This window comes from Heliangelus exortis, chromosome 1 (genome assembly GCF_036169615.1).
Source record: "Heliangelus exortis chromosome 1, bHelExo1.hap1, whole genome shotgun sequence".
NCBI classification, from domain to species: Eukaryota; Metazoa; Chordata; class Aves; order Apodiformes; family Trochilidae; genus Heliangelus; species Heliangelus exortis.
In genome coordinates this window covers 112,637,615-112,665,238 of record NC_092422.1, presented here as the reverse complement: position 1 = coordinate 112,665,238, position 27,624 = coordinate 112,637,615, and the positions used below count along the sequence as shown (strand labels likewise).

Here is a 27,624-nt window from a genome sequence, read left to right as displayed (position 1 = left end):
AGAGGCTACAGGGAGACATGAAGCTTATCTCATCATAACTTGCTAATGGACTTTATCCTCATATTAAAACATCTGCTGAGTCCACAGTGTTAGGGTGCTGACACCACTTGTAGCAAAATCAGTTCTGCATGGAAGAAGCTGATGCCCTGCTTCTCAGGGTGGGCTAACTCCATGCCAAACCAGAGAGTTGGTCATTTGGGCTCCCCCTCCCCTCCAAACAAATCGACTCAAAATGTCTTAAGATTTTTTATAACAGGAGCAGTGAATTCCTCAACCTTGCCCAATTCCTTTCTTTCTAGGGAATGGCACAATTATGTCACACATATTTAGGGAAAAGAGAGTGGGGAGATATACTCAGCGTCACATTTTGTTTCATGTTGTTAATGATGGAAATTGGCAACTTCAAACAGACCTTTAATCTCAAATAAAGTAGTTTTCAACTTAACTGCTGTCTTGAGGATAAAAGTGGGATGTCTGCAACAGTTGCACTACCCAATGTGTATCTTGTTTTATACAGTAGCTCTGCAGCAAGGGATAACATATGGTTTGTGGGTTTGGGAAGACCCTGCTCTTTGGGGCAGCAGACTTACTGTACTTGCAGAATTCCTCCTTAAAAGTAATTGGACGTGTCTGTAATTCAGAGAAGCTTTGCTAAGCAATGACACACTGCACTTGGATCTGGAAGCACGACATCTGGAAGCCAAATGTTAGAGGCGATATAAAAGGGCCAGCCCAACAAACCAGTGGGGCATTTCTAAGCCAAGAACATCCTCAGGATGGACCTCATCCTCCTCTGTGTGTTCCTGCCTCTGGTGACCACGGCACAGGGCCAGTACGGTGACTACTACTACGGCCCCTACAACTATGGGGATAATGATGAATGGGCCAACGTGTACCGCCAGGGTTTCAACTTCCAGTGCCCACACGGGCAGGTGATTGTGGCCATCAGGAGTGTTTTCAGCAAGAAGGAAGGCTCGGACAGACTGTGGAACTACGCCTGCATGCCGGCGGCTCAGAGCCTCGGTGAGCCCACGGAGTGCTGGTGGGAGGAGATCAACAGGGCGGGAACTGAATGGTAGGATACCCCCAACCATCCCCGGAGGGCACAGCCCTGGTACCTTCTGTGGAATGCGGGTGCTAACAGTGCAGTCAGGGCAATGTAAATGTGCATTAATGCCCTCACAACCATCTGCTCCACTGCCCTGAACGACTGCCTGAGACTCACTGATCACTCTGCATGCATGCGAGGTGATCGACATCACGTTTGCCTTCTCCGTAACAATTTTTTGCTGGAGGGTCTCAGCGTGGTTTAGAAATGCTGCGTGGTTGGGCCACTCAAAACCTCAGCTGCTAAGGGGTTCAGTCTTGCTGGTTTGTTCCACTGATGAGGAAAATTAGGCATCGGCCTTCAGTGAGGAGAGGATAAAATCCCTGTTGAAAGGCTACACACTGAATCAGTAAATTAACTAGGGAACAAATTATAGAACTCCTTGCTGCGACCTCATGCTATTATTCCTAGAAAAAAAAAATCTTCTCTGTATTGCACTGGCTTTTCTCTTTGTGTTCTTGTTGCTAAGCTTTTTGGCTTAGGCCAAGTCAAAGGCTGTTTTCTAGTCATGCTGCTATTACAGGAGCCAAAAATCCATATTAACAAGCAACGATGGTGGCATATATATAAACAGGATAATGACAGCAGAAGGCCCTGTAATTCCCTAATATAGTCAGGTTTGGTTAACTAAATGTTACATTTTTCATCAGGCTTACAGGCAAAGGTCATGATATTTTATGGCCCAAATAATGTCTGGAAATATGTATGGTGTTTAATGGTTAGGCAGCACATACCCAGTATTTCATTATCTTCCAAATATTTCATGAAACACTGTTTTGGAAAACTCTGAGTTTGAAATATTCTTTAGATAGAATGAAATGAATGCAAGAGTATTTTCAAATACTTGAAATAGTTTTGCTCCAAAAATTGCAATGTGATGTTTTTAGATTTCATGTTATATGGGAGCAGGTTAGCAATGAAATGTGAAGCTTCTGCTTTTTAAATGATTCAAAATTTTGTCCTGAATTATTCATGCTCTTTCATTTACCACATGATACATTCCTATGGCTGATGCAATAGCTAAGGAAAAAAAGCTTGACCTTATACTTGATTTTGGATTAAGACCTGTAAAGAAAGGGGGAGGGTTGGAAAGGCAGAAAGAAGAAACTGATATAAAACTGCATAACTTCCTCATTTTTCATACATCGATGTAATTTCTACAGATTGCATAATAATTTTGAGTTAGACCTTTCTATTGGATGAAATAGAATTATTGTTGTCTTTCTAAAAATCCCTGGCAGGATTGCCCGAATTCATTTCTCACAAACAGGATACTGTGTAAGTTTATACAGAACATTTTCTTCTGCTATCTAACCATGGGGCCACAATTATCACTACACTCCATATGTCTAGCATGACTACATTCGTGGTTACTCTCATTTTCTTCACCTCTTAAAAATATCTTTCCACTTTGTCCTTTTTGTTTCTTGCTTACATTTTTTCCCATTGTCAACTCTTTCTTTTCTCCAAATATTTTCTTTTCCAGCCCCTCTTATATGTGTTTAACTCTGATTCAACTCTTTCCTAGCTTTTAGAGCTTCCCTAAATAAATCACCTTTCCAGTCCAACATCCTTACTCCTACCTGCCTTCTCTGCATACACTCCTTTCCTTTCCTTTCCTTTCCTTTCCTTTCCTTTCCTTTCCTTTCCTTTCCTTTCCTTTCCTTTCCTTTCCTTTCCTTTCCTTTCCTTTCCTTTCCTTTCCTTTCCTTTCCTTTCCTTTCCTTTCCTTTCCTTTCCTTTCCTTTCCTTTCCTTTCCTTTCCTTTCCTTTCCTTTCCTTTCCTTTCCTTTCCCTTTCCTTTCCCTTTCCTTCTCCCCTTCCTTTCCTTTTCCTTCCTTTCCCTTTTCCTTTCCCTTTTCCCTTTCCCTTCCCTTCCTTCTACATGTTTTGAGGGAAGTAGCAAACACTCCAAAGTGATTAGGGAACACACATCCTTTTGCAAAGGTGAACCTGTGCTCCTAATGACTTGTGTTATTTCCATGCACCTTAGCCAGCTGCACCTGGTTGTGTTCTGCAGTTTTCTGCACCCAGGTCTGAGCTGGTTGTACTTACAGTGTCTCATGGAGACAGGCTTACTGTAAGCCAGCACATTCTTCCTGTGCTCAGATTCTGCTGCCCAAGAAGCCAGCAGACTAAACCCAGATTACAGTGAAAGGGTGGGTCAGCAGGCAGAGAGCCTGAAGTGTCTGAGTGCAACCTCAACCCTCAAATTAATGTGACAGCACAGATGTATTCTGTGAGGCCTTTGACATTCCTAAATCTTCTCTATTGGCAGCCTTACTTCTCATAGCTGGCTCTCTTTTCTCTCTCTCTCTTCCAGCTCAGTTCTATTTGGAGCTACCCTCAGTTCTAAAGAGACTGACTCAGTATTCAAGTGGGACCACAAATACGAGTCACAATTTGTACCATTAGTTCCTGTTTATCCACCTCTGTTTCCCCACTGATCTCCTGATGAACCATTCTGTAGGTGAGCAATACACCATCATCATGGTAGCTGACACAGCACTCTGCTGGACTCACTAGTCTGTTCCCCATTCTGGTAGGATGGACTGTAATATTCCTTCTTTGGCTCTGCCTCACAGGCTATTTGGTCCCACTTTGCATACCACATCCAGGGAGATTCAATGGCTTGTACCACCAATAACAACAAAACTGTCAAGCTTTTCCTAAAATTTAAGATACGTTATGTTTGCTGTAAGTGAAGCTTTTTATTCCTTGCTCTGCCTCCACTGAGTAGTGAGAGCAAGCATCCTTTGTAAAATCTCTTTAATAAGTATCTGCTATGCCTTTCCCTCAGCCACACACATTCATCCATGCTTTTGCTTGCAGGCTGAAAACATCTCTGTTCTTCTAGTTCTCCTTTGAAACTTTTATATTCCAAATCCCCTAACCAAGCACTGATCATACATACAGATCTCCTCTGAATTCCCTTAAGCTTCTCAGCCACGTCCCAGAAAATCTAGTCTGGCAGAAACTCTAAAAATGACCTCTGACAAATGTTTATGGCATTTCACAAATCACCGTTTCTAACCGTTGTGCAGCTGTACAACAGAGACAAACAGTAGAGAGGTTTCTGTAGAAAGACAATAAACCAATAAAAGCTTTAGAGAGAAAATGAAGTGGGAGTATAAAGCAGAGAAAAGAGTCTCCAAATTGTTATTTTCTTTGTCCATTAGCACTGGGAGGAAATGGCAGAAATGGATGTGGGGAGCATAGGGATGAGAGAGTTGTGGGGACTGGAGAGCAGCAGAGAACCACTGGCATACTGGTTTAGGTAAACTTACTTCCCACCCTAACACTAGGTAATATAAGGACTTCTAAGATTAAATCCATAAGAACTTGCATCTTACAAATATGAAAAAATTATTCAACGGAAAGAAGGCAGAAGCAGACTTGTGAAGATCCATCATCACTGACAGTTACCTGGCATCACCTACTGGCATTTCAGAATACATCTACCCATAAGTGCCTTGCTTAATAAACACATCCTTGAAGATAAGCATATGTGTACATGCACTTCTGAAAAGGGCATGTTCTTTTATGTTTTGCTAAACAGACATGAGTCACCTGCAAATGCGCTACAGGACTCAGAAAGAAAATTTTGGCAGGAGATTGGGTGAGATGATCTGGGGTGCCTTCTCATCTTCATTAACCTGTGCGTATATTTCAAGTTAAGTAGATGTAAAAGGCTTTGTTGATTCCATCCCAACATCCTATTCCTAGCCCTGCTGTCTCTGAAAAGGCTATCTGCTAACCAAGATGCTATTCAATACTAGGAGTGAAACTTGTTCCTGGAAGATTTGGAAATACTCATGTCTGGAGCAGAGAGAAGTCCTTAGGACATCCCCTGATTCTACACACTCCTAATTATTTATATCCTGTGAAATCTCAAGGAGTCCTGCCTTTTCAGACAGAAAAAAAAGCTTACGTTTTTGGCTCCATTTGTACTGAAGGAAGTTTCACCTTTGGTAAACGTTCTACCACCTAAGAAAAGGTGAGGCATGAGTGATTGCAGGTGAGACTGTTCTTCATTGCTTCACTGAATACTAGAGTTGTCTTTACAGACCACTCTTTGAACAAGGTATTTAAGAAATCTTTTTATCTTGCCTGAAAGTACCAAAGGACAGGGATCAGACAAACAAACGAACAAAAGCCTGCAAGTGAAAGAAAAGCAACTCATCCTTCCTGGAAAAAATATTTGCTTTACACCACATAATACAGATGGAACCACGCCATATCTCCAGTATACTCCCATAAGGCAAAAAGCAGAAATAATTCCAGCCAAGTGATTTTTAATGCATGTTTATTGCCTCTTTTCCTTGTTTAGACTTCTGAGAAAGTGCTTTGATGAGATTTGGAAAAAACAGATATCTAGGTTCTCCCTCCTCACTCATATTCTCTCCTTTGCCTTCTCTTAAAGTGCACAAACACACACACAGATCCTTCATGTAGGCACACAACCATATATCCCACAAACTGGCACAAAGACAGACTCCTGAGCAAAGGAAGTGTCTGCTTCTGTTCAGGCACTGGCAGTACACCCTGGTACACGTCCAAGGAACTGCTTTTGTTCTCAATCTCTGACCAATCCCAAGTCTCAAAACTGATGCTGTATTACCCAAACCTGATAAGCAAACTCCCCTTTCAAAATGTTTCCACTTGCGCTATCTACATAAACAAGTTGATTTTCTTCAAAGCCCTGGGTTTATGTTAAATGGATAGTGCTACAAGCTCTTAGCACAGCTGCAATGGACTGAGTCCAGTGGGAGCATCTGAGGAGAAGAGGAATGTTTCTATAGACAAGGAGGCCTCATCAGCATCTGTCAGTAAGAAATCAACAGGCTGATTAGGGCCTTGTCTTCCCTTTGGACAGGGAGGAAAAACAAAGTCATCAGTGACCACCAAATGAAAGAAAAAATAGCTGAAGATGATAGTGAGGTTTCAGAAATCACAACAAGAGGTCTCAAGACCTTGCAGCAGACAGTGGAGACTGCTCATAGAAGGGGCTGTTGGAGACTGGCACAGCCTAATCAAACATGGAAAAGTCATTCTCTTCATCTGAGCACCAGCGTTTCAAGTATCCTGAGCCTGCCTTCAGCCACTTACCTCTCCCCACTCATCTGTAACAGACTGACCATTAAATTAGCTTTCATAATGTGGCTAAGCAAACAACACAGAGGAAGACACTCCCCCAAAACAACTCAGAAGAGCAGGACAGGGACTCCCCTGAACAGCTGTACCAAAAGGAACTTCAGTTTTGGGTACTGAAAGTTACAGACTTTGCTGAACTAGCATGCCAGGAAAACAGTTTATCTAATGGCTCATCAAAAAAATACCTCCCACACTCTAAGCATGGTCTTAGAGGCTGCAGGAGGTCAGGGCACCTCCCTCTCTGTACTCAAGGGAAAACTGCAGATAAAAGCACACAGTGCTATTTCAGTTGGGTCAGTTTGCCATGTCTGACATATCCCCAGACTATATATATATCTGTTCTGCTGTGACAGCCTCTAGAGAGATAGCTTTGAAGTAATTAATGATGCAAGTTTTCCAGGAACCATCTGTTCTACAGCAAAACACTAAGATGTTTCTGGAGTATGTTTCTGAATGACACCCTTAGGTTATCCTGTTATAAGGACCTAAATAGCCTTTAATGAAGTATGACCCAAAGACTACTGAGCTGTGTGTCAGACCCTACATGTTTCCAGAGAGCTTCAGAAGTGCTACCCCATCACTGTGGCAGATACTGAATGTAAGCTCTAATAGCATCACTTAGAGCATCTTGATTTGGGCTTCCCTGAAGGGAGTTGAAATCAACAGGCTTCCTCTTTGGATTGTCATCCTCAGGAAACACAGTTAGGCTCATTCTTAACATGTCTGAGGGACAGAGGGCCTCAGAGACAGGTTAACAACATGGCACCAGCATTAGATGGGGCACAACACTCTAGGGCTTTCTCTGTCAAAGAGCAAAAATAAGACCTAGGCATAATTATGATGTGTCACCACAACTGGTGTCATTGCACAAAACAATGGTACTGCTGCAAGCAATGTTTGTCTTAAGCCTGGCAGGAAACTGTTGAGTCGATGAGGTACACACTTGGTTACTGAGGTTTTATCAATGTTTGCAAGAAACTTTGTTTTAGGATGAAACAGTTCATGCAAGGACCCAAAATCCAAATCTGTATTTTGAGCGGGTTCCTTTCAAAAAAGCTCTGGTTTGGTATATATGCTCATTGGTGCACAAAGAAAGCAGTCCTAACCTTAATTAACCTGATAACAGAGTGCATGCTTTGGCTGCTTGCCATGACAGAACTCAGCTGTACAACACTCAATAACCAGATCAGAAGAAGGCTGAGCAAAGGAGAGGCTTTTCACAGCAACTCCAGCAGGATGTGGAAAGCCTCAGCTAGCATATCCCTGTTAACTACAAAAAACTCCACCCAAAATAAGGCTGTATAGTTCACTTTCTATAAAATAGTGCAGTCATTTCCACATGTAAATGAGGGAAGGGAATGGCAACTTCCCATTTAACAGCACCTGACCCTCGGCACCACCAATCTTCCCACTCCTCCATCTAGCAGCCAGCTCACCTCCTCTTCTCCCAGTACTGGATCCAAAAGGCAACTCGACATACATTGAAACTTGAGCCAACCAACAAAACAAAACAACCTATTCATTGCCAAGTTTAATCCCACACAGTCCCAGCTGGTTTCTCATGTGCTTCACCTAAGAGGTATCTTTCTCTCTTCTTAGCAAGGTCAGGATTTCATAAGTAAAGAGAACCCAGTGACATTAATTTTGAATACTGAACTATCCTCTATTTTAAAAAGTGCTACAGAGTGGGACTAGCAAAAAAGTTGTTTTTTTTTAACTTGGCCATAAATCAAAGTTTTCATTCACCATATTGGTTTGCAGGATCTACTGTGATGGTAGTAGTGAATTCAAGAGAAGGAATAAATTGTCACATAATAAGTGTTATTTTCAAATTAGTGCATGGAGCATCTGACTAAAAAGGTGTGTGTGGAGGGGTCCTTTGTTTCCCTTGAAGAATTACTTTCTGCTTGTAGGAAAAAGGCCAGCTGGGAAAAAGAAAGAGAAGAAAAAATTTTATACTAGCTCACAAATAAGCACTCCAATTTCTGAGAGCATCTCTTCATTTTCACAGGAATATCTGGAATTGACTTGAAAATAAGAAAGATCAGGGAAAAATATCTCATGCTTTCTCAAAGTGAAAGAAAAGCACTTCAACGCCATTCTTATCTTTCTTTTGCTGAACCCAATATTGAGCTTGAATAACATAGTGCATAACTTGGTGCATATGAGATAAGCAGAGTGGGAGAAATGAGCACAAGCTTAAAACTTTACTTCATATTTAAATTTGAATGTCTCTAAAATAAAATGGCAATAAGACATGACATATCTATCTAGGAAATTTTTAAGGCAACTTTAAATATTTTTTTTCCAAACTTTTCATGAGATTATGAAATTAGGTTCAAAACCAACCAAAACTTCCTAAAGTTTGGTGTCCACACATGTATGCATATAACCATGTGGAGTGTGGCATTAGATAGATTTTTTTTTCAATACATTACAGAGTGAAGGGTCCGTCAGTGATGTCTGCCTCGAGATGAAGCTTTGCATAAAAACTGGAATGGGTTAGTACAAATGTCAAGAAAAGAAAAAGCTGTTGTGGGTAAAGCGAGTGGGAAAGTGGGTAGGACTTCTGAGACAGAATGTGAGCAGGCAGGGAGAGAATAGGAGAAGGAAGAACCCCCCAAAAAGACAAGTATGGGCAGGAATATCAGATACTAACCAGTGCAGGTGGGGAATTGTAGGGAAATTCTGAGCCTCTGAGAGGAAGTGCAAAGGAAAAGGAGGAACTAAATACCTCCCAGTGTTTCATCTACGTAAAAGAGCTAGAAAATCCCCCAGGGGCACAAGGACTTGAGCAGTGGAAATGCACATAACTGGGAATGAGGAGAGGCAGAAGAGGCACAGATTTGGGTCTACTTTACACAAATTAATATAGAAAAGTGCTTATCTTGCAACAGGTATAACCATTCCCTATGCTTCTGTGGTATCAACCTTTCTTCCATCAGGGTAACACCAATAATCTGCAGCTATCCAATATGTTTACACAGACTCTTAGCCATATGTTCCCATGGCCTATCTGCCAAAAAACAGAGCAACTTCCTATCAAAGTCCTGCTGAAATCCTCTGAGTGGGAGCCAAACTGCCTTACTTGGTGTGATTCCATAGCAACTCAAGAGTCCTCATCACTGCTTAGATCTGAAGGTCCTCGGAAGTGTCTCACAAAGCACAGCAAGTACATGTGGCCCCAGCAGTGTGGGAGATGAGGGGACACAAACAAATGTAAATAATATTGTCTGAACAACAGAACATGACTGAAGGGACAGACAGAAGAGAGAACCACGCCAAAGGATGAAGCTGAAAGTTAGGCAGAGGAATTCATCCTGCACTTGTCAAAATGGATCAGTTCTTCAGCTTTTGCATGCGCTCACTTGAGCCTCATGCTTTGCAAGCATTAACACCTGTAAGCACAAGTGAATGACTGTCCAAGGATCAAACTCTGCTAGATGATATGTTTTTCCTCCTGGGAACTCCAGGCTCATTAAAATAAAATATGAGGCCACTGAATGAACCTAGAGGATTTTTTTTATTATTATTTTTTATTTGTTAATCATAACATAACTTCTGAAAATTTTATATATACATATATCAATGTATTTGATTTTATGTGATGGCATGGAAGGTTGGCTTCAGATCTAGGCTACCAGTTTTCTTTGATGAAGGAAAAAAGAAAGGAAAGGAAATAGGAGAAACTGAATTCCTGTAATTTTCTCCAGTATCGAAACAAGGAGGGCAGGAGGGTGTTGAGAGAATGAGCACCCTACAGATGAGTTAAAGAGCTGTCTGTTTTCACACTCTCCTTGTCTTTGGTCTGCAAGAGGAAGGTATTCAAACTGATCATCATTTGAATTACTTTGAGCATCAGTGTCCAGATGTTTGTAGGGTGTGTAGAAAGAGAAGCATGTATCTGCATGCTTAGAGACTGTCTTTTCTACTTGAGGCAGTGATTTGTGTGTATGACAGAATTCCCAAGTACACAGAATGCAGATTTTTCTTCTGAAAATCCATTCATAGAATTCATGTTAGTCTTACAATTTCATAACATCCCAGTCTCAGTTTTCCTTATGTGACTGGTATTAATCATGATTTCATCACAAGTCTAGCATGATTTAAGAGTGCTTTCTCCTGGAGACAGGTAATTGAAAAAGAAATTTTAAAAAATTTGCTGAGCTCCTCTTATAGGAGAGTTTCTAGAGTTTTTGGAGAGCAGTTGTAAAAATTTCTTAAGCAAACTCTACATGTTCAAACACCAACAGTCATGAAATAAAAATGCAAAAGTATTAATGGGTGTTTGAAGTCAGTCTCATGATTTGTAAACAGTCAACCAGTCAACACCAGAACAATCTTCTTGTCTGATTAGCATAGTGGAATGATTAAATACTTTAAAACAGTTTCAATAATGTTAAGTGCAAGCTAAATTTTAAGACATTATTAGTTAGCTACTGCTACTTTCTTATACACAATGTATACTTTCTTATACACAATGGTTTCTCAGTATACAGTAGGAACCTACAGTGCTTCTCAGTACAAAACCAAACCCTTATCTTCTACCTTGAATCAAAATTTTTAAGGCTGTTTTCAGAAAGGCTTAAAAACTACCGGAGAGTGTAATGTTATATTTTCCTTATGTTTTCTCTTCTTTCTCATCTTACCCAGGTATCAGACCTGCTCAAACAATGGGCTGGTGGCTGGTTTCCAAAGTCAGTATTTCCCATCTGTGCTGGACCGCGAATGGCAATTCTACTGCTGCCGCTTCGGCCGCAGATGCCCCTATTCCTGCTGGTGAGTTCAAGCAGAAACCAAACCTGCTACCTTCTTTTCCCCATCAGTCCCTATCAATGTTTTTGGCTGCTTGGGCTATCAAAAACCTCATCTGAAAAAAATTCAAGTGTGTTTTAAGCAAGTTTTCCCCAGTCTGGTAACAGGATTCTCAAGGATCCATGGCGAAGGGAGGAGAATGGGGGCACAGTCACACTGAGCAGTGCAATGCAGTAGCCCTAAGGGAACAGGTCTGGGCACCAGCAGCATCCTAGCTATGCTGGGAACCATGGCAAAAGTCTCCAAAGTGGAACAATTCAGAAGTGATGATATAGCTCTCACTATAGATCCAGCACATTTAGGAGCATCCCTGTGCTATGCAATTGTGCCACGATGACTTACAGGAGTGAATTTACTGCCAGTTGCCTCAGAAAAAATATCCTCTGGCTAGCAATCTGAGACTTTTAGTTTTATAGTGCATACAACTTGCTCCCTCTATAAGGTTTTTTGAAGACCAAAGTCAAAATGAACTACTGATTGTAGTCCAAACCTAAAAAAAAAAAGAAAAAAAACCCACCCTCACTTCAACACAGTATCACAACTGGTGCTGGCAACCTCACAGAGGCTATGGAAAAATGAATTACACATACTGAGCTTCCCTGTGACCCCAGGTGTGGTTTCTCTAAATTGAGATGGAAGCATAAAGCTCATATTACTCCTGTCTATCTGTCTATTCTGGGTAACAGAGGTCAGGATTTTATGCTCCAGGGCTATCAAGTCACCTACTCTCACTGACAAAGAATAACCTGCCTGCACTCTAAAAAACCAACCAAACAAGCAAAACCAATACAAAACAGAGAGCCCCCCCCCCCCAAAAAAAAAAAAAAAAGGTGGAAAAAAAAGTGAGAGAAGAAGAGAAGAAAATGGGGAGAGGGGGGGAAATCTGTGCTTGAGCCTTTGTTTTCAGAACTCAGCTTTGAAATAATCTTCCCATTGAGATGTGTGCAAACTGTTTACATGCCTGTTAGTCTTACTTGTCTGGCTGGCTACTGGCCAAACACAACAAGCACAGCAATGCTTTGCTTTGCATCCTCCAGTCTCCTTGCAGCCAGAAGGAAAAGACATTTTTTTTAATAATTATTATTATTTTTTTAATTTAAATTACAGGATCCCTGTAACAAACCTTTGTAATATTTTTCTGCCCCCTTTCCAGCCTACACTGCCAATGGATGTTCTCTGCCTGGGGGATTATTTACTTATCTGCTTAGGCTCTTCCCTCTGAGGGAAACGCACTCTAACTTTTAAACAGCTCTTCCAGCCTCTTTTACATCTCTAATATTGCTTGAATTTTCTGAGAGACAAAAGAAATCTCTGACCTCTTTTTCTGTTGACAGTTCTGCTTCCCTCAGACATCATCCTGTCAACTGGGAACAGCTTCGCCTCTACCTTGCAAATTGGCATTCAGAGTAATGCAAATCCTAATACAAATATTTAGGGCTACTAATGTCTTGCATCTCCTTCCCAGCTGCCCAGGACTCCTATACTGCCCTTCTATTTCCAACAGTGATTCCAACACTCCATTTTTTATGCTTGGAAAAATAAGCCTTATGTGGTTCAGATAATATCTTTCCATGCAGAAGAGTCACCATTTCAAAGGCAGGTGTAGCATTTCTACACCTAAACAGGGTAGAAATCCTATGTACTCATGATCCTCTGGAATGAGAGAACAGGAAACACTCTGGGAAGACCTGCTACCTGGATTGTGAAAAGCTTCTGACACACACTTTGTGACTGTGGGTTCATTATAAAACCATTTTTTGCCTTGTATTGCCAGGCTCAGTTATTGCAGCAGTAGCACAGTTTGTTCTGTTCAAGCTACTTGACACTTCCATATCCACTCTCACAGCCATATCCACCCTGCACAGTTTTTCATACAGTTTCTTCTATTTGAGAGTTTTGGTGGACCTTACTCTTTGAAGTGCCTCCTTACAGTGTGTTTCTTCCAATTTCTTTCAAGCTCTCATTCTGCCTTTGGGGTTAGCAAGGTAGATACAAGCTCTTTCTATATACAGTTATCCAAATTAGGATTTTATGGCCTGGATAGACAGACAACCAGATGTGTAAAAAGATTGTTTAAGAGGCTCAGAAGGGAGTGGTTGAAGGGTAATATTCTGCCCAAATGCCCATTACAAGCAGACTGCTGTAACTACCTTGGGACCAGTCCTGCTGAACACCTTTACCAATGACTTTGAGGATGCAACAGAACACACTCTCACCAAGTCTGCATACAACACCAAACTGAGGGGAACAGCTGATATGCCTGAAGGCAGAACTGCTCTTCAGAGGGTTATGAAGAAAACCTTTTCTGCTTTGAGGACAGTGAAGGCAGTAGAGCATGTTGCCTGGTGAGGCTGTGCAGGATCCATACTTGGAGGTTTTCAAGACTTGCCAGAATAAAGCCCTGACCTCATGGCTGACCCCATTTTGAGCAGAGGGATGTACCAGAGATGTCCTGAGGTCTTTTCCACCAAAATTATCTCACATTCCTAAACACAGCATTCCTCTGCTGCAGGGCCCACACCATGCACCTAAACTCTCTCCTCTCCAAAACAGAAGTCTCCAGCCTATGGTCTGATGGGAACAGTTTCTTTTCTGTTTTATTGCCTTCACCCTGCCCTGACAATGCCTGGGAGAGGGTTAGTTATTATGCTAAGATATAAACAACATGAACAACATGTGGTAGCTCAAAACCCCGTGCCTTGGATCCACTTCCACTACTACAGATGTGACTTGTCTGAGTTGTTAAACTTCAGTGCACAGCCACTAAACTTCCCACTCCCTAAGCTCAAGAGAGCTCACTCACCACTAAACTTCCTTCAGCATTTCCAACTTATTGTCACAAAACCTTGTTTACATATCAGACTTCTGGCTGGTGTCTTGCACTCTGTTTAAGATCCGTTTGACAGACAGACTGTATTTCTCAAACAATCTGCAAAGCAGTTCTGGGCTACCAAGGGTAGGACTTGAAAATGTATATGCATACCAGACACAACAAGGATGTGTGTGTCTATACAGTATCATCATTAATACAGCTCTGCCCCAACCCATATTGGTATTTATTCTGCTCCAGAAGCTACTTGTCAATAAACTATCTGAGGAGAAATGGCTATCAACATGTTGCTGACTGCTATTTCTTGGTTGAAGCAGCTTAATTTTTTGCAAAGACAAGTATTAGTATATGGCTATACAGAAAAATAATACCAGAAAAATATGTAATGGATCATACATGACACCCAGGAAAATCCATATTCAAACACAATCCACGTTGCAGGCATTCTCAGCAGCCTTGAATTTTAATGTGGAATGAATCCTTCATTATGAAACCAAACATAAGCAGAAAGGCATGTCTAAGAAAACTCATAATACTGAGGTGTAACAAAAGTTTTTGGTTTTAAATCAGCTCTCACCTTGGGTATTTCATCCCTTCTTCTTTCAGTTGCCTGTCTACGGGGATCTCTGGGATGATAAAAGTAGTGAGAGCTCATCCTCATGCACGATTTCTCTTGGCTCTTCTTCAATACCACATTCCTCCTGAAGTGAGATGGTCTCCCCTAACATGAATAAAGACAGGTTTTCCCCATGTTATATGAGCCACACAAATGGTTTGTAAGAATTTGGCCCATTTTTCACAGCTGGAACATTCCTGTGTTTTTTGAGTCCTCTTAATACTTATTGGAATATTAATTTATGATACCATCATGATGACTGAAACATACACTTAAACACTTTGCTTAAGAATCACAGAATCATCTGGGTTGGAAACCCAGACCATCAACTCCAACCCTTATTCCACTACCAATGTGGTTCCCAGACCATGGCACTGAGTGCCACATCAGTCTCTTCTTAAATATCTCCAGGGACACAGAATCCACCACCTCCCTGGGCAGCCCATTCCAATGCCTGATCACCCTCTCTGTAAAGAATTTCTTCCTAATATCCAACCTAAACCTCCCCTGACAGAGCTTAAGTCCATGCCCTCTTGTCTTACTGACAGCTGCCTGGGAGAAGAGACCAACCCCCCCCTGGCTCCAACCTCCTTTCAGGGAGTTGTAGAGAGTGATGAGGTCACCCCTGAGCCTCCTCTTCTCCAGGCTGAACAGCCCCAGCTCCCTCAGCCCTTCCTCACAGGATTTGTGCTGCAGTCCCTTCATAGAAGGGAATGTGGTTAAACCCAAACACATGCTTAAGGATTTTATTTGGTAGCATCTATTATAGCATCTATCCTATTTTTTTTTTAAGTACTTTGTTTCTTTCCTTACTATGCCAAGTCTTCTCATGGATTCTGCATATTTTTACTATACTGAAAACAATTAAATTCCCCACAGGAGGCAGAGAAGCCCCCATTATTTTACCTGGCTAGGGAATGCTACCACAGTAAAATAAACCGTGTGCTGATTCAAACCATAAGGGAAGCAAATCCATCATGGATGCAGGGACAGTGTTATTAAGTCGTCCCATTATAGTTCAGATTTTTCTCTTTGCCAGGAAATTGAAAGCTTGACTCCATACTCTCAAAATCAAACACATGTCACAGAGCAGTCCCAAGTCTGCACAGACTGTTTATGACTATTCTCTCCAAACGACTTGCAGCCCAAGTACCAGAAGGTCTGTCTGGAGCTGTGGCTGCACCCTGTCATGGTGACACTGTACAGGCAGCAATTACAGTTTCCAAGAGTTATGGGGACTAAAGAGCTTATTTGTTTTCTTGCCTCATTTCTCATCCTGCCACCAAAGCAATATTGAAACTGATGAGATTCTGTGCAGGTTTCTCAGATATTACCAACAGCAGAGATATATCCAGTGGTGAACTCAGAAGAGATACGGTAGCAATATGCATTTCTGGGCAACCCAATTCCCCCACCCCTTTATTTTTTTAGGATAAAAACCATTGATATGTCTAGGTAAATCCATGATCTCAGAATCTGGAGCCTGAACTCAATCCCAGAACACACATGGCATGGCAACACGAGAGAACTGCTCTTCACTGGAGCAGCTCAGGTCACCACTGGCTCCCTGGCAGCCCAGCACTCTGGGATCTGTACTGAGAGCATTGGCAGGAATTTCTGTAGACAGTTTACAAAGACCCTCTTTGGCTTTTCAGCATAGTATGCTTTTTAGAAGGGGATGCTTACTGTCTTCCAGCTGGAGGAAGAATTGAAATCAATTAAAAAGCATATAATTCCCATGTTCACTGCTAACATGCAGGCTTATGGTTCTTGAAGCAATATTCTTTAGGAGAGCCATACCCTTGAAGCACATGTAAATAACACCTGAAGCAGTAAGGTCATTCAGGGGACACTCCTTGTCCTCAAAGGTCAGAGAGTTAATGTCAAAGCTTATGTTTCCTTTAGAAATGAAACAGCTTCTTCTTTTGGCTGTGGCTGTTAGAGTAAGAGGTCATCAGTGAAGATGAAAATGAAGGCTAAAGGGGAGCCATTCATCTTATTAGCAGCATAGTTGCATAAGCACTGAAAGGTGTAAGGCACTCTGAAAAAATGCACAATCCTTATTAACAGGAACTAAGGATATTCAACAGGAGCAGGAAATCAGGAGCTCTGCCACTGTCTGTGATATTTTAAAGGACTCGTTTCCTTTGTCTGCTTGCTATCTGAAGGCAAGGTGTATCCACAGTTCCCATTTGCTTCTTTAAGGGACAAGCTGTACAAGAGCAGGAAGCCCATCGGTGTGACTCAGTCTTCTTATTGGTAAAAAACAGATTCAGGATAGCTATTTCTGAAGTCAATTGTTAAAAGAGTGCTAGGGATCACTGTAGAAGAGCACAAAACACTCTTCTCAGTGCTACATGATTAACCTCTGTGTTTTCTATTAATTACTAACATAGCAATTCTTCACCATGGAAAATAAACAACATTATTACATTCAGACTAAAATAATAACAACATAATCCTGTTAAATATTTAATGCCTTTTTTCAATATATTTCCTGCCCTGAGCAAGATCTGCAGATCATGGTAAAGCACATGAGAAAAGCATGGTGGGAGGATGATACAAACCAGTCAGAAGATAAACCATCCCCTATCAACTCTAAACCAGCTACAAAGACAATACCAAAATACCTTTTTCTGACAGGTTTTCCTGCTCTCCCTTCATATGCCAAACCACTGTCCTTTCTCACAAGTTTTTCTTTCCCAGCCTTTAGCATAATTGCCTGTCTTTTTCTTTCTTGAGAATGCCACTAGTGCTCCAAGTCCCTGGTGTCCCAACACCATGCACCTGATACTAACCTGAGCTGGATTTGCAAAGCTGAAGCAGAATTCCTGTTTCCTGTAAATCAGTCATACTGATGGAAAAGACTACCACTTTCCAAAGGTCTCACATTATTATTTTCTTCCCAATGAGTCCTTTCCCAAACTTAACACCTATGTGCATATCTGGGTTTAGTAAACAATCTAAAATCTAAATGTACCCTGCTAGCCCTTACACAGATCCTCTGCCTCCTCAAGGTTCATATGGCAATAAATTTACTCAGTGCCCAGGTCCCACAATCAGCATAACACAGGTTGTCTCATAGCTGCTTTGCAAGCCTCTCTTCTAGGATATTTTCTCATGTACCTTCTTAGGTACCACAAGCACCACAGCTTGGTCCTAGATGCCTCAGATCACCCTGAAAAGCAGCAACAACTTTGTCTGAGCAACTGGCAATTCCCAAGTTTCTCACTGTTCCCCTAGCCCAGTTTTCTTTGCTAAGAGGTCAATGCTAGAAGTGCTCATGCAGGTTACTCTGGGTGCCTCTTCCTAAGTGGGACCTGCTCTTCAGTTTGGATTTGGGAGTCCAAACTCCTGTGGGCAGGCAAACCCTCACCACTAGGGCAAAAAGTGTCTCTCACTTGTTTCTCAACTCCTCTGGGGTATAAACCATATACTGCCACATATGGCCTAAAAATGCTACCACTTCTGTAAATAAATTACCTCTCTGCAGGGCCCTGTTAGGTGGTTCACAGTTGCTATGCATTAGAGAGTAAAACACTTAATATTTTCAGTCCAGCACAGTAACACACCAAGCTACAACAAATGCTGAGTGAATTACAGTGCTGGGCAGATCACTTTGAGAAGAGCCCTCATGGCTGGTTTAAATGACCTTCCTCCCCTCCAGGAGAATAAAAGCAAGTACTGAATATCCCTATGCATTAAACACTGGAATAGAACATCTCTCCATGAAGACATTTTGTGCCACTTAATCCCACAATTCTAAAACCAGGAGTAATAGAAAAGGGCTGGCTAACCCTACAGAGACCTGATACATGGAAAACCAATTGCTTTTCCTTCTAAAGGATACAGTGAAATCCAGATGACCTTGAGATGCATGGGCTTAGGCGAGCAATTTCATAAATGAGTACAGCAAACATCAAAGAGAACTGAATTAGGCAGACAGACTACACAGACTCAAGTGAACTTGAACATTGCTGTCATAGCACTATTTATAATTTTTCTCTCCAGAACAAAAGTAGTCAGTAGGCATCTGTCTATGTAACAAGACAAAATTCAAAGCAGACCAAGTCCCCTTATAATTTACTTTTAGCAACTGCATATATTTGTTTTTCAAATGCTCCTTAGTGGACAAGCCTTAAGAGGCCAAAGGGTAATGTGAAGACATTGTAGAGGGAGAGGGGGAGATGACAGGCAGGAAAAAAGAGAGGGAACCTAAATGAAAGCTCCCTACTGCATCTATTCACTTCAGAATAACACTGCCTGCTTATGCAAAAGCTCTGTGAGACCCATCCCAGTACCTCTGAGCTTGTCCTCAGATTTACTTTCTAACAGAAAGTCTCATGAAACAAGTTCAAAGAACTGACTCTCAGCTCTGTCTCTGAATGGAGCCGAAGGCAGTTTTTTTTAACCTTCTATTTTACACAGTCTCATCTGCTCACCACATAGTGCTGGTCAAGATTACAGAACATTTTCCTTGCTGAATGCCAAACAGATGTTATGAAACATGTTTCGTAGAACATATATAAATACATGCCTTAGTGTTTTCTTATAATAATAGCCAAAAAAAGCCCCAAAACCTGGAACTGATGGGGGAATGCAAAATGAAATCCTGGTCCATAGCTGGTCTTCATGTCACATGTTTCACAAACATGATGTGACTCAGGAATCTTCTAAGATATGCAATCAGACACTCAGACTACACATTAGTAAACTAAATATGGGGACCCTAGAAGAAGAAGCAGCAGCCACACTATTAAACTATCTTAACCTCCAAAACAGAATGCCCATATAAATGAGAGTATCTCCTCTTGTAAATGTAAAATCATTCCAGTGATTATATTCCTAGTGAGTCAAATATTTAAGCTTGTACTCAAGCCCCATTGATTTAAAAAAATTAAATATTCATGAGTGGTTGTCAGGGATGTGCTAGGATCACATTCAAGCATCATTCAAGTACTGCTGCTGGGCTGAATTAAGACAGAAAAACAGTTGTCATGATTTCTCTAAAGGCATCTTAACCCTGTCAGCCTCAATGGGAGTTGAGCCATTTCTTTCCACGGGCACAGCATCTCCCTTACAGGGAACCTCATTCTCCCCTGTGCTGCTTTGGAGTGAAGCTGACACAACTCTACTAGCAACTAACACATAAAATGGTCAGGGACAGGGAAGGACTGAGTGCCAGGCTTCCATTCCTGCCCTCTAGCATAATGTTGGCATAAAATACTGGTCAAGGTCCCAGCCACTTCTGCATCTGTTCATTATCTGTAAAATGTCTGCAAAACCAAGTAAAGCATAGCTTGCTTATTTCCCAAGGAAGCAGTAACCATTATTTGATTAAGTGCAGAACTGCTTTGAGCTTCTTAGATTAAATACACTGCACAAATATTGACCAGATCAAGATTTTTACATTATAAACTAGGTAGAAAGAGGAAAGAAGAAGAACGAATGGGTTAATTGCTACATTAATTTAATAAAATTCATAAGCAGATAAATTCTTGTAGCTATTTGGCTTGACAATGCTTACAAAACTCTACAGCAGCAAACCAAAGAAACTAATAAGAGGCCAGAGGAAATCCCTGCAATAAAGACACAAGTAGTAGACAAGCTTTACATTGTAGTTCAGGCTGCTTTTATCCCAGAGTTGCAGATGTATATATTTAAAGTATTTCAGTTTGTTTTAAACTGTTCTAAGCTTACAGATATTTATTCAAATAGCTACTTTCATTGGTTGCATAGAAAAGAAATCAAACTGCATCTCATGGTGTTATTAAAAAACAAGAACTTTCAGAAGCAGGAAATATCTACTATTTAAGTTGCATTCCATCAGCTGGACTGTTCTATAAGATAGTAAATTATTTTATCTTCTCTTTCCTTATTGTAAAGGTTAACAACAGAATATCCAGGACATTATGGAGAAGATATGGACATGATGATGTACACTTATGACTACTACATTCGTGGGGCAACTACGACGTTCTCTGCTGTGGACAGGTTTGCTTCTCATCTGTTGTACTAGATTTAAAAGAAAAAAGTTCTCCTTTTCTGTTTCTCCCAAACAGTTTGTGGCTACACATTGTTTATTGCAGTATCTAGCATCAGGCCTGTACTATCAAGGACCAAAGTTCACTGTGCATGTGATTGTCCAGGGTGGTGTATCAGGAAAGGGCATGTTCATGCACAAGGGCATCATCTGTCACATTTATCTGAGTAGTGAAAAACATAACAATCGTAGACCTGGCTAAATAAGAACTCCACAAAGCTTAACAATCTTCAGCATATTGTTTCTGACCCACCTCGAGTTACAGCATCCTTTATCTAAGCCAGTAATAACTCAGCCTGGAACATCCTCCCCTTTCAGGGAATGAGGGACTTATGTTGGTCCACTTTACATCACAGAGAAGGATGCAAATATAAGACCATACAAATGGCTACCCGAATGCTGTAAACTGCCCAATAAATCACAACACAATTCTAACCAATCTGGGGCCACACTAGGAATTAAGGAAATGCAGTGCACATTGACCTCTTTCCAGAAAATGAGTTCACTACTTTTTCTTGATTGGTCCTGGTCATCACTTGACCAGGCTCTATGATGCCCGAGGGTTCATGAAGCTGTACCTCGACCTTGACTCTTTGCTCTTGAGCTGACCTCTAATGCATCGACTGCCATTTATGTGCTGATACTTTTTATCAGACACCTCGTCCCAATATATTTGTTACCAAACAGCACAGACAGCAAAGCAACCTGTGATACACTGGCCTATCATTCCCACAAGGGACAGTGGGAGAGAAGAGAGAAGTTTAAAACAGCAATGTTTCAAGCTGTCTGTAGTAACACAAAAGGCCAAGGTGCTTTTGTCACTATGACACTTGCAGTTTGACAGATTTCACTAAGGATCCCCTCAGCCAAAAGGTGACCTAAAATAAGGAGACTCCTCCAGAGTCACACGGTCAGAGTGCTGCATGACCATAACTGCAATTTTCTGGATAAAATTATTTACCCTTCTCTGCAAATTATTCCTAAAAGCTGAAGTATAACTTTCACAGTTAATTGACTCAAAGATATCCATCCCTTCAGACAAAGAATTTACAAGGTTGCAAGGGACATTACTGTTCTGGGTTTTTTCTCTTAAATATTCCCCAGTGCTATTCTTAATCCTTGCTCCTCGTGGTCATGGCAGACAGTGGAGAACATAATGCAGACAGTGCACTCCCTTGTAGCTGGATTCCAGCCTCCATCACATGTAGACCAGGGTAAAATCAGGAAGGGCAAGGGCAAACCTGGAAAACAGAGTGGCTGAGGTAACAGATTCCTCAGAGCAGATTCCTGTCTGTGACTGCTGAAGGCTTAATACAGCCTTCAGAACAAGACTGCAGTGTGGGGACTGGCCAGGAGTAGAGACAGAATCACTGAGCTGGTCTGTCAAGAGTTAAAGGTTTTCACCAGTTATGGGACCACAGTACCTGGGAAGGAAAGAACATCTTCGTCCTACCACTGATGTGACACAACAGACGAACCTGCAACAGTAGCAGGTAAAAACTATAGAGAAAACATTTTGATTGCAATCTAGCAAACTTTTCTGTGCCAATCAATTTTCTAGACTGCAGCTTCCAGAATGACTAAACCCAACTTGTGTTGCCTCGCATAAAAAGCAAAAAATATTCCTGCTACACCAGTCCATAATTCAGATTCATACTTCTGAGTGCTATACTTGCAAAAGTAGGCAGTTTGTCATGATAAATGGTTCTTTGCAGCTGGTTGAGGCAGCATAGGAACAAGAAAAGTTATTCCCAGTCCCAGACAAGCATATGCACAGCCTATTTGTGTAAACATGCTGTAGCTTTTGAGACTGCTTTTCATTTTCAAACAAGCAAACTTGTGCCCATGGTATTTAGCCCATGACAGGCAATGTTCTTGAGCTAATGAAAGCCACAAAAACAGCCTTTGAACACATTTTAGTTCAAGCTTTCCTAATAATTTCAAACAGGTATTTTTAGACTTTTTGCATAAGATTGCAGAGATTATGTCCTCCCTTCCTAATCTGTAAAACATTTCACCAATGGGGTAACTGGTGATGCTCAGGTATTTGAGAGAGCACATGATACATCTGGCAAAAGCTGCAGAAAGTTTAGAAAGTTCATATCCCCACCTCCTTTTCTATAATCATTCTCTGATCTCCCTTGCCTGTGTATCAGGAATGAAGAAAGGAGTTGCTGTTCACCATCAGAGGTTTTAAGTGCTTGTCTGTGGAGAAGAGATTTTAGAAGTGGACAATATTTAGATTCTTCAGTACCATTTTAAATGGGTCAAAAGAAGAAAACAATTATCTATTAAGCAAAACAAAAGCAGCTGGGAAGAATTAGCAGAGGTTTCAAGTATCTCTGGAAGCATATTTGGGAGCATGGTGATAATGCTGATGCAGGTAGGATAACCCATGGACATAAGAAAAGGAACATTTGGAGGAAAAGGCAGCATCTCTTGCTAGAAAGATTGATAGATTTGGGGTATGTGAAACAGGCTGTAAACAACTGAAACTGCCCACACAGATTTGCACACTGTAAGCCCTCAGCAAAGTAACTTTCAAAATAAATAAAAACAGTAATTCAAACTAGATTCACAAGAGCTTGTCTGAACTCTGATATACACTGTGATGATGGTATAGCTCCCCTGTGGAGGGACCAATCTGGTTGGATTGGTCTCTTGAGTTCAGAGACCACCACTGGAGATTCACAGCCCAGCCTGCAGCAAGCAAGTAGCTTGGACAGGGAGCTGGAGATTTACAGAAAGTTGGTGAAGAATCTAGAGCAGAAATCCTATGAGAAGCAGCTGAGGGAACTGGGGAGTTTTGGCCTGTAGAGCCACAGAATGGCTTAGGTTGGAAGGGGCCTTAGAGATCATCTACTCCAACCTCCCTGATATGGATAGGGAAAGCTCTTGTCCAGACAAGATTGTGCAAAGTGTCATCCAACCTGGCCTTGAACACCTGTAGGGAGGGGGCATCCACAACTTCTCTGTGCAATCTGTTCCAGAGTATCACCACCCTCATACTGAAGAACTTCCAGTCTAAACCTATTTTCCTTCAGTTTAAAACCATTTCCTCCTGCCCTATTGCTGGACACTCTTATGGAAAGGTCCTCTCCAGCCTTCTTGTAGGTCTGCTTCAGGTACTGGAAAAAGAGGCTCAGAGGAGATCTTCCTGCTCTCTACCTCTACCTGAAAGGAGGTTGTAGCAAGGTGAGAGTCAGTCTCTTCTCGCAAGTAACAAGTGAGAGAATAAAAGGAAATGGCCCCAAGTTGTGTCAGGGGAATTTGAGATTTGATATTAGGAAAAATTTCTTCACCAAAAGGGTTGTCAAGCACTGGAACAGGCTGCAAAGGAAAGTGATCAAGTCACCATCCCTGGAAGTATTAAAAAAATCTGCAGATGTGGTGCTTAAGAACATGGTTTAGTGATGGAGTTGGAAGTGCCAGGTTAGTGGTTGGACTTGATAATTTTAAAGCTCTTTTCCAATCAAAATATCATGATTCTACAGAAAGGATTTTGTCAAATTCAGTATGAATAGGAATTAATAGAACTTTTTAACTGAATTTAAAACAGATTATTTGGCAATATTTGGAGACAAAAGATATTTTCCCTGTAACATCAACAGTTCAAATCAGGCAGCACAATAGCAGCTGGAGAGTAAAAGTGACAATTCAATATTGGTTCCTAAATCCAAGGAAAATGCATGAAATCAGCACTTTGAGAGAACCTATAAACTGATGTTAAAGATCTGCAAAGGCAAGTTCTTACATATTCTAGAATATTTCAGATAGAGCAATTCCTGACAGTACCTGCACTTCCACTGGAAAACTTGTAAGGAATCTACAAATTCAAACAGGTTGATAACTATTGAACTACACACACCATCAATGCTACAAGGTAACTGCCTGCATCCTGAAAAGTTGGATGTATATGCTTAACTTCAAACATAAGTAATGAAAAAAGATAAGACACTAAATGCATAAATCTAATGGCCATCATTTACGTGTGTGTATGCTGAAGTGTCTGCAAATTCAAGCTTAAATTACAACTTCAGAAAGAATCCTGTTCTAATATTTTAAAGCATGTTATTAATTCAGGTAACTAAAATACATTTGTTTTAAAGAACTTTAAACTTTGTAATATCCCTTTTTTAAAAAACAACCTCATCTTTTGAGTGAAAAGTCTCTCTGACAATGGGTGTTAGTTTAGCAGACCTTCATTTTTACACCTATAATCTTATTAATCCACATGGTCTCTCTGGGTGGCTCAGTGACCAAAAGTAACAATTGTCTTTGAAGACCATATACATAGACCAAATGAAGACTTACTAAAATAAATCTAAAAACTAATCTTGCATTTAATTAACCTTTGGTAACTGTTTTATGAGGCAATTATAATAAAGAACACCTAGGTTGCATGTTGTTTTGTCAAGGGAAACTTTAACCTATAATAAGCTAAGGTGGAAATCTGCAGCCTGCTGCAGCTATTGGACACTGAATCATTGGCCTCTACTGTTGAATCTTGCTGCTTCAGCCATGCTTCCTACTAAAATTTGTTAGTAGGCATCATATCACTCTCCTGAGAGAACAGATATCCAATTTCTTACAAACCAGGAAGAGCATAAACTCTCGTAAGTATTTCTCTGACTTACATGTGACTTGTGGAGATCAAGGATGAGAAATGAATTTAATTTCTCTCACTATTGATTCCTTCACATCTTTAATAAAAGGCACAAGCTCGAAGTAGTTGGAAAAAAAAAAAAAAAAAAGTGAATTTTGCTGTGTAACTTCCCACTCAAAAAATAGCTTGAAAATGACCCACATATTTTATTTTGTACACATTCCTGATCAATATATCACATGACAATAACTTTTGATAGAACTATCCTTTCCATCTCGGTCACAAAATTCAAATCCCTTTAGGACTCATTATCATCAAGAGTCATTGTCTTCTGAAGGGTACTCAGAGATCTAATTATTCAGAGAGATTATTTTCTCACCTTGCGAAGGGGTGTGAAGGAATTATAACTATCAGACATCTCCTTCCAGCCCACAAAACCAGAAAACACTCAGAGGAAAGGCAGGCAATGGCACACAGGCAGGGTCTTTTTTGCCACAGTACCTGATGTAAAGTCATTCTTACTCGTCCAGTCTTATCCCTTGCAGTTCTGGCTCACTAAATGTCTCTCTGTTGTCTCTCTTCCATGCAGGGATCGTCAGTGGAAATTCATTGTCTGCAGGATGACAAACTATGACTGCCCATTTCAAAATGTTTAAAAAGATTGAGGGTACCCAACCTTGGGTACCTTTCCTTGGAAACCTTGGGAAGGACAGGGTGGGATGAGGGTCAGTGATTATGGGAGAAGGGCAATTAAGCTCACAAAAAAAGTACGAAGACTCATCAATTTCCTGCTGAAGATAAAATCCTTTTCCTCTGGAGCTAGTAAATAAATTACCAGCCCATGTGCTTGCAACAGGGATTTTAGAAGATTCCTTCAAGCTGTACTGGCAGTTTTATCCCCCAACTAAAACTGCTTATGAAATACACATTTACACAAGTTTATGGCATATGCAGCTACCTTTTTTATATATACTATAGCCATTCTGAATGCATAGAGCTTTTTTTCACACAGTAGCTTTCCCAGCTTCCCAGCACAGTCACTCTAAATGAGGTAGAAATACACTATAAGCTTTTGAACATTCACTAGACCTTCCTGTCTCTACTTTGTACTTGGAACCAACACAGTGATCCCTACCAGCTTCTCAGCACGAGTAGTTGAAAGTGTGCTGAAAGCAGCATCAGGAGGCCTCTGGCATCCTGCATCTGGTGTTACCTGTTACAGCCCTCAGCATAACTCCACTGCAAAAAAACTCCACCTGCAGAGAGAAATCCAGGTATTCACAACACTGGAAGACATCAACAGCAGATTTAAAAGAGAGTAGATCCATCAATAAAATCAGAAGCCTAACTCAGCTTTAATGAGAGTCTCTTTTATGTTGTCTTAAAAGTCTCTGAGAACAAAACTACCCAGGAGCTTTACTCTGGGCAAACCCAGAAGTAATTGAGGCTACTTGCACTCTCACTAAATATACAAACTGCATTTAGGAGTCTACTTTCCAGGTGGACTGGGTTTCCACTATGGGTGCCTGTACAACATCCATCTGCCTTTGGTAAGATATTCTTGGCTTAGAATAGACAAATAAAGTTTATAACTCAGGCGACCTCAGTTCATTTAACTTGCAGATCTCTTCCCCTGCATAGGATAAGCTGACCATGTTTCAAGAGTGCACATCCCTCGTGCAGGTGTAATTTAACAAGAAACCCTATTGATCACTTCCAGGAAGATCTACGGTAGGATTTTTGCTCTTGAAGAAGACAGAATTTAGGGCTCAATTTCTTAGCTGATGAAGTCAATGCTAAACTTAGCAGTGGTTTTGACAGTGCTGTGATGATCCCATGTACCAACTTAAGGTTGTAAAGCTTCACAGGAAACAGCAATCAGCAATTGGTTTCCGTGTTCCAAGTATTTTTAACATATTCACTAAGCATACCCTCAAGTGTCAGCATTAAAACTACACTTGTCCAGTAAAAGAATAATAAATTTTGCATTGCTGTAGCCTTGTTCTTTCTTGATTTTACTTACACTAGCTTATTAATTTGCACACAAAGAAACCATTTGTCATTCTCAGAGACTGTAATGGTGATTAGGGAGTTTCTGTGAAAGCCAATAGCTGGGACGTGTAAGTAACAGTGGGAAAGAGAAATCAAGGAGCCCAGGGAAGCTGAAGAAACTTGTTAGCTGACAGGTAGACAGGCAAAAGAAGCCAAGAGGGCTGAAACAGGAGAGCACCAGAGGAGAAGGCACTCACACCAAGGAGTTGATGAAAAGTTCAAGCACTCTAGTTAGATACAGAATGATCATCTTGAAACACCAGCTCTAGACATACACCCCCCTCCCACACAACTTTATCTTGATGATTTAGGTTGCTCTCACTTCTGTACGCACACAATGGGCACATGGAGGCCTCTGAGGGGACAGCACAGGATCAGCTTAAACTTGTTTAATTCAATG

The 27,624-nt window shown here is 41.0% G+C and overlaps 1 protein-coding gene and 1 long non-coding RNA gene across 10 annotated transcripts in view; one reads left to right on the top strand and one right to left on the bottom strand.

Moving 5' to 3' along the window:
* LOC139803196 (uncharacterized) overlaps positions 1-27,624 on the bottom strand; it is a 186,803-nt gene that overhangs the window by 120,897 nt on the left and 38,282 nt on the right. For all 9 annotated transcript variants that reach the window (XR_011728934.1, XR_011728931.1, XR_011728946.1 and 6 more), the window contains exon 4: positions 14,485-14,628. This is a non-coding gene — a long non-coding RNA (uncharacterized lncRNA). The remainder of the gene's footprint in view (positions 1-14,484; positions 14,629-27,624) is intronic.
* On the top strand, positions 738-27,158 carry DPT (dermatopontin). Its single transcript, XM_071759109.1, has 4 exons — positions 738-1,075; positions 10,916-11,041; positions 20,410-20,517; positions 25,762-27,158. Exons 1-4 carry the CDS (start codon positions 777-779, stop codon positions 25,826-25,828), a joined length of 600 nt encoding a protein of 199 aa, XP_071615210.1. The 5' UTR covers positions 738-776; the 3' UTR covers positions 25,829-27,158.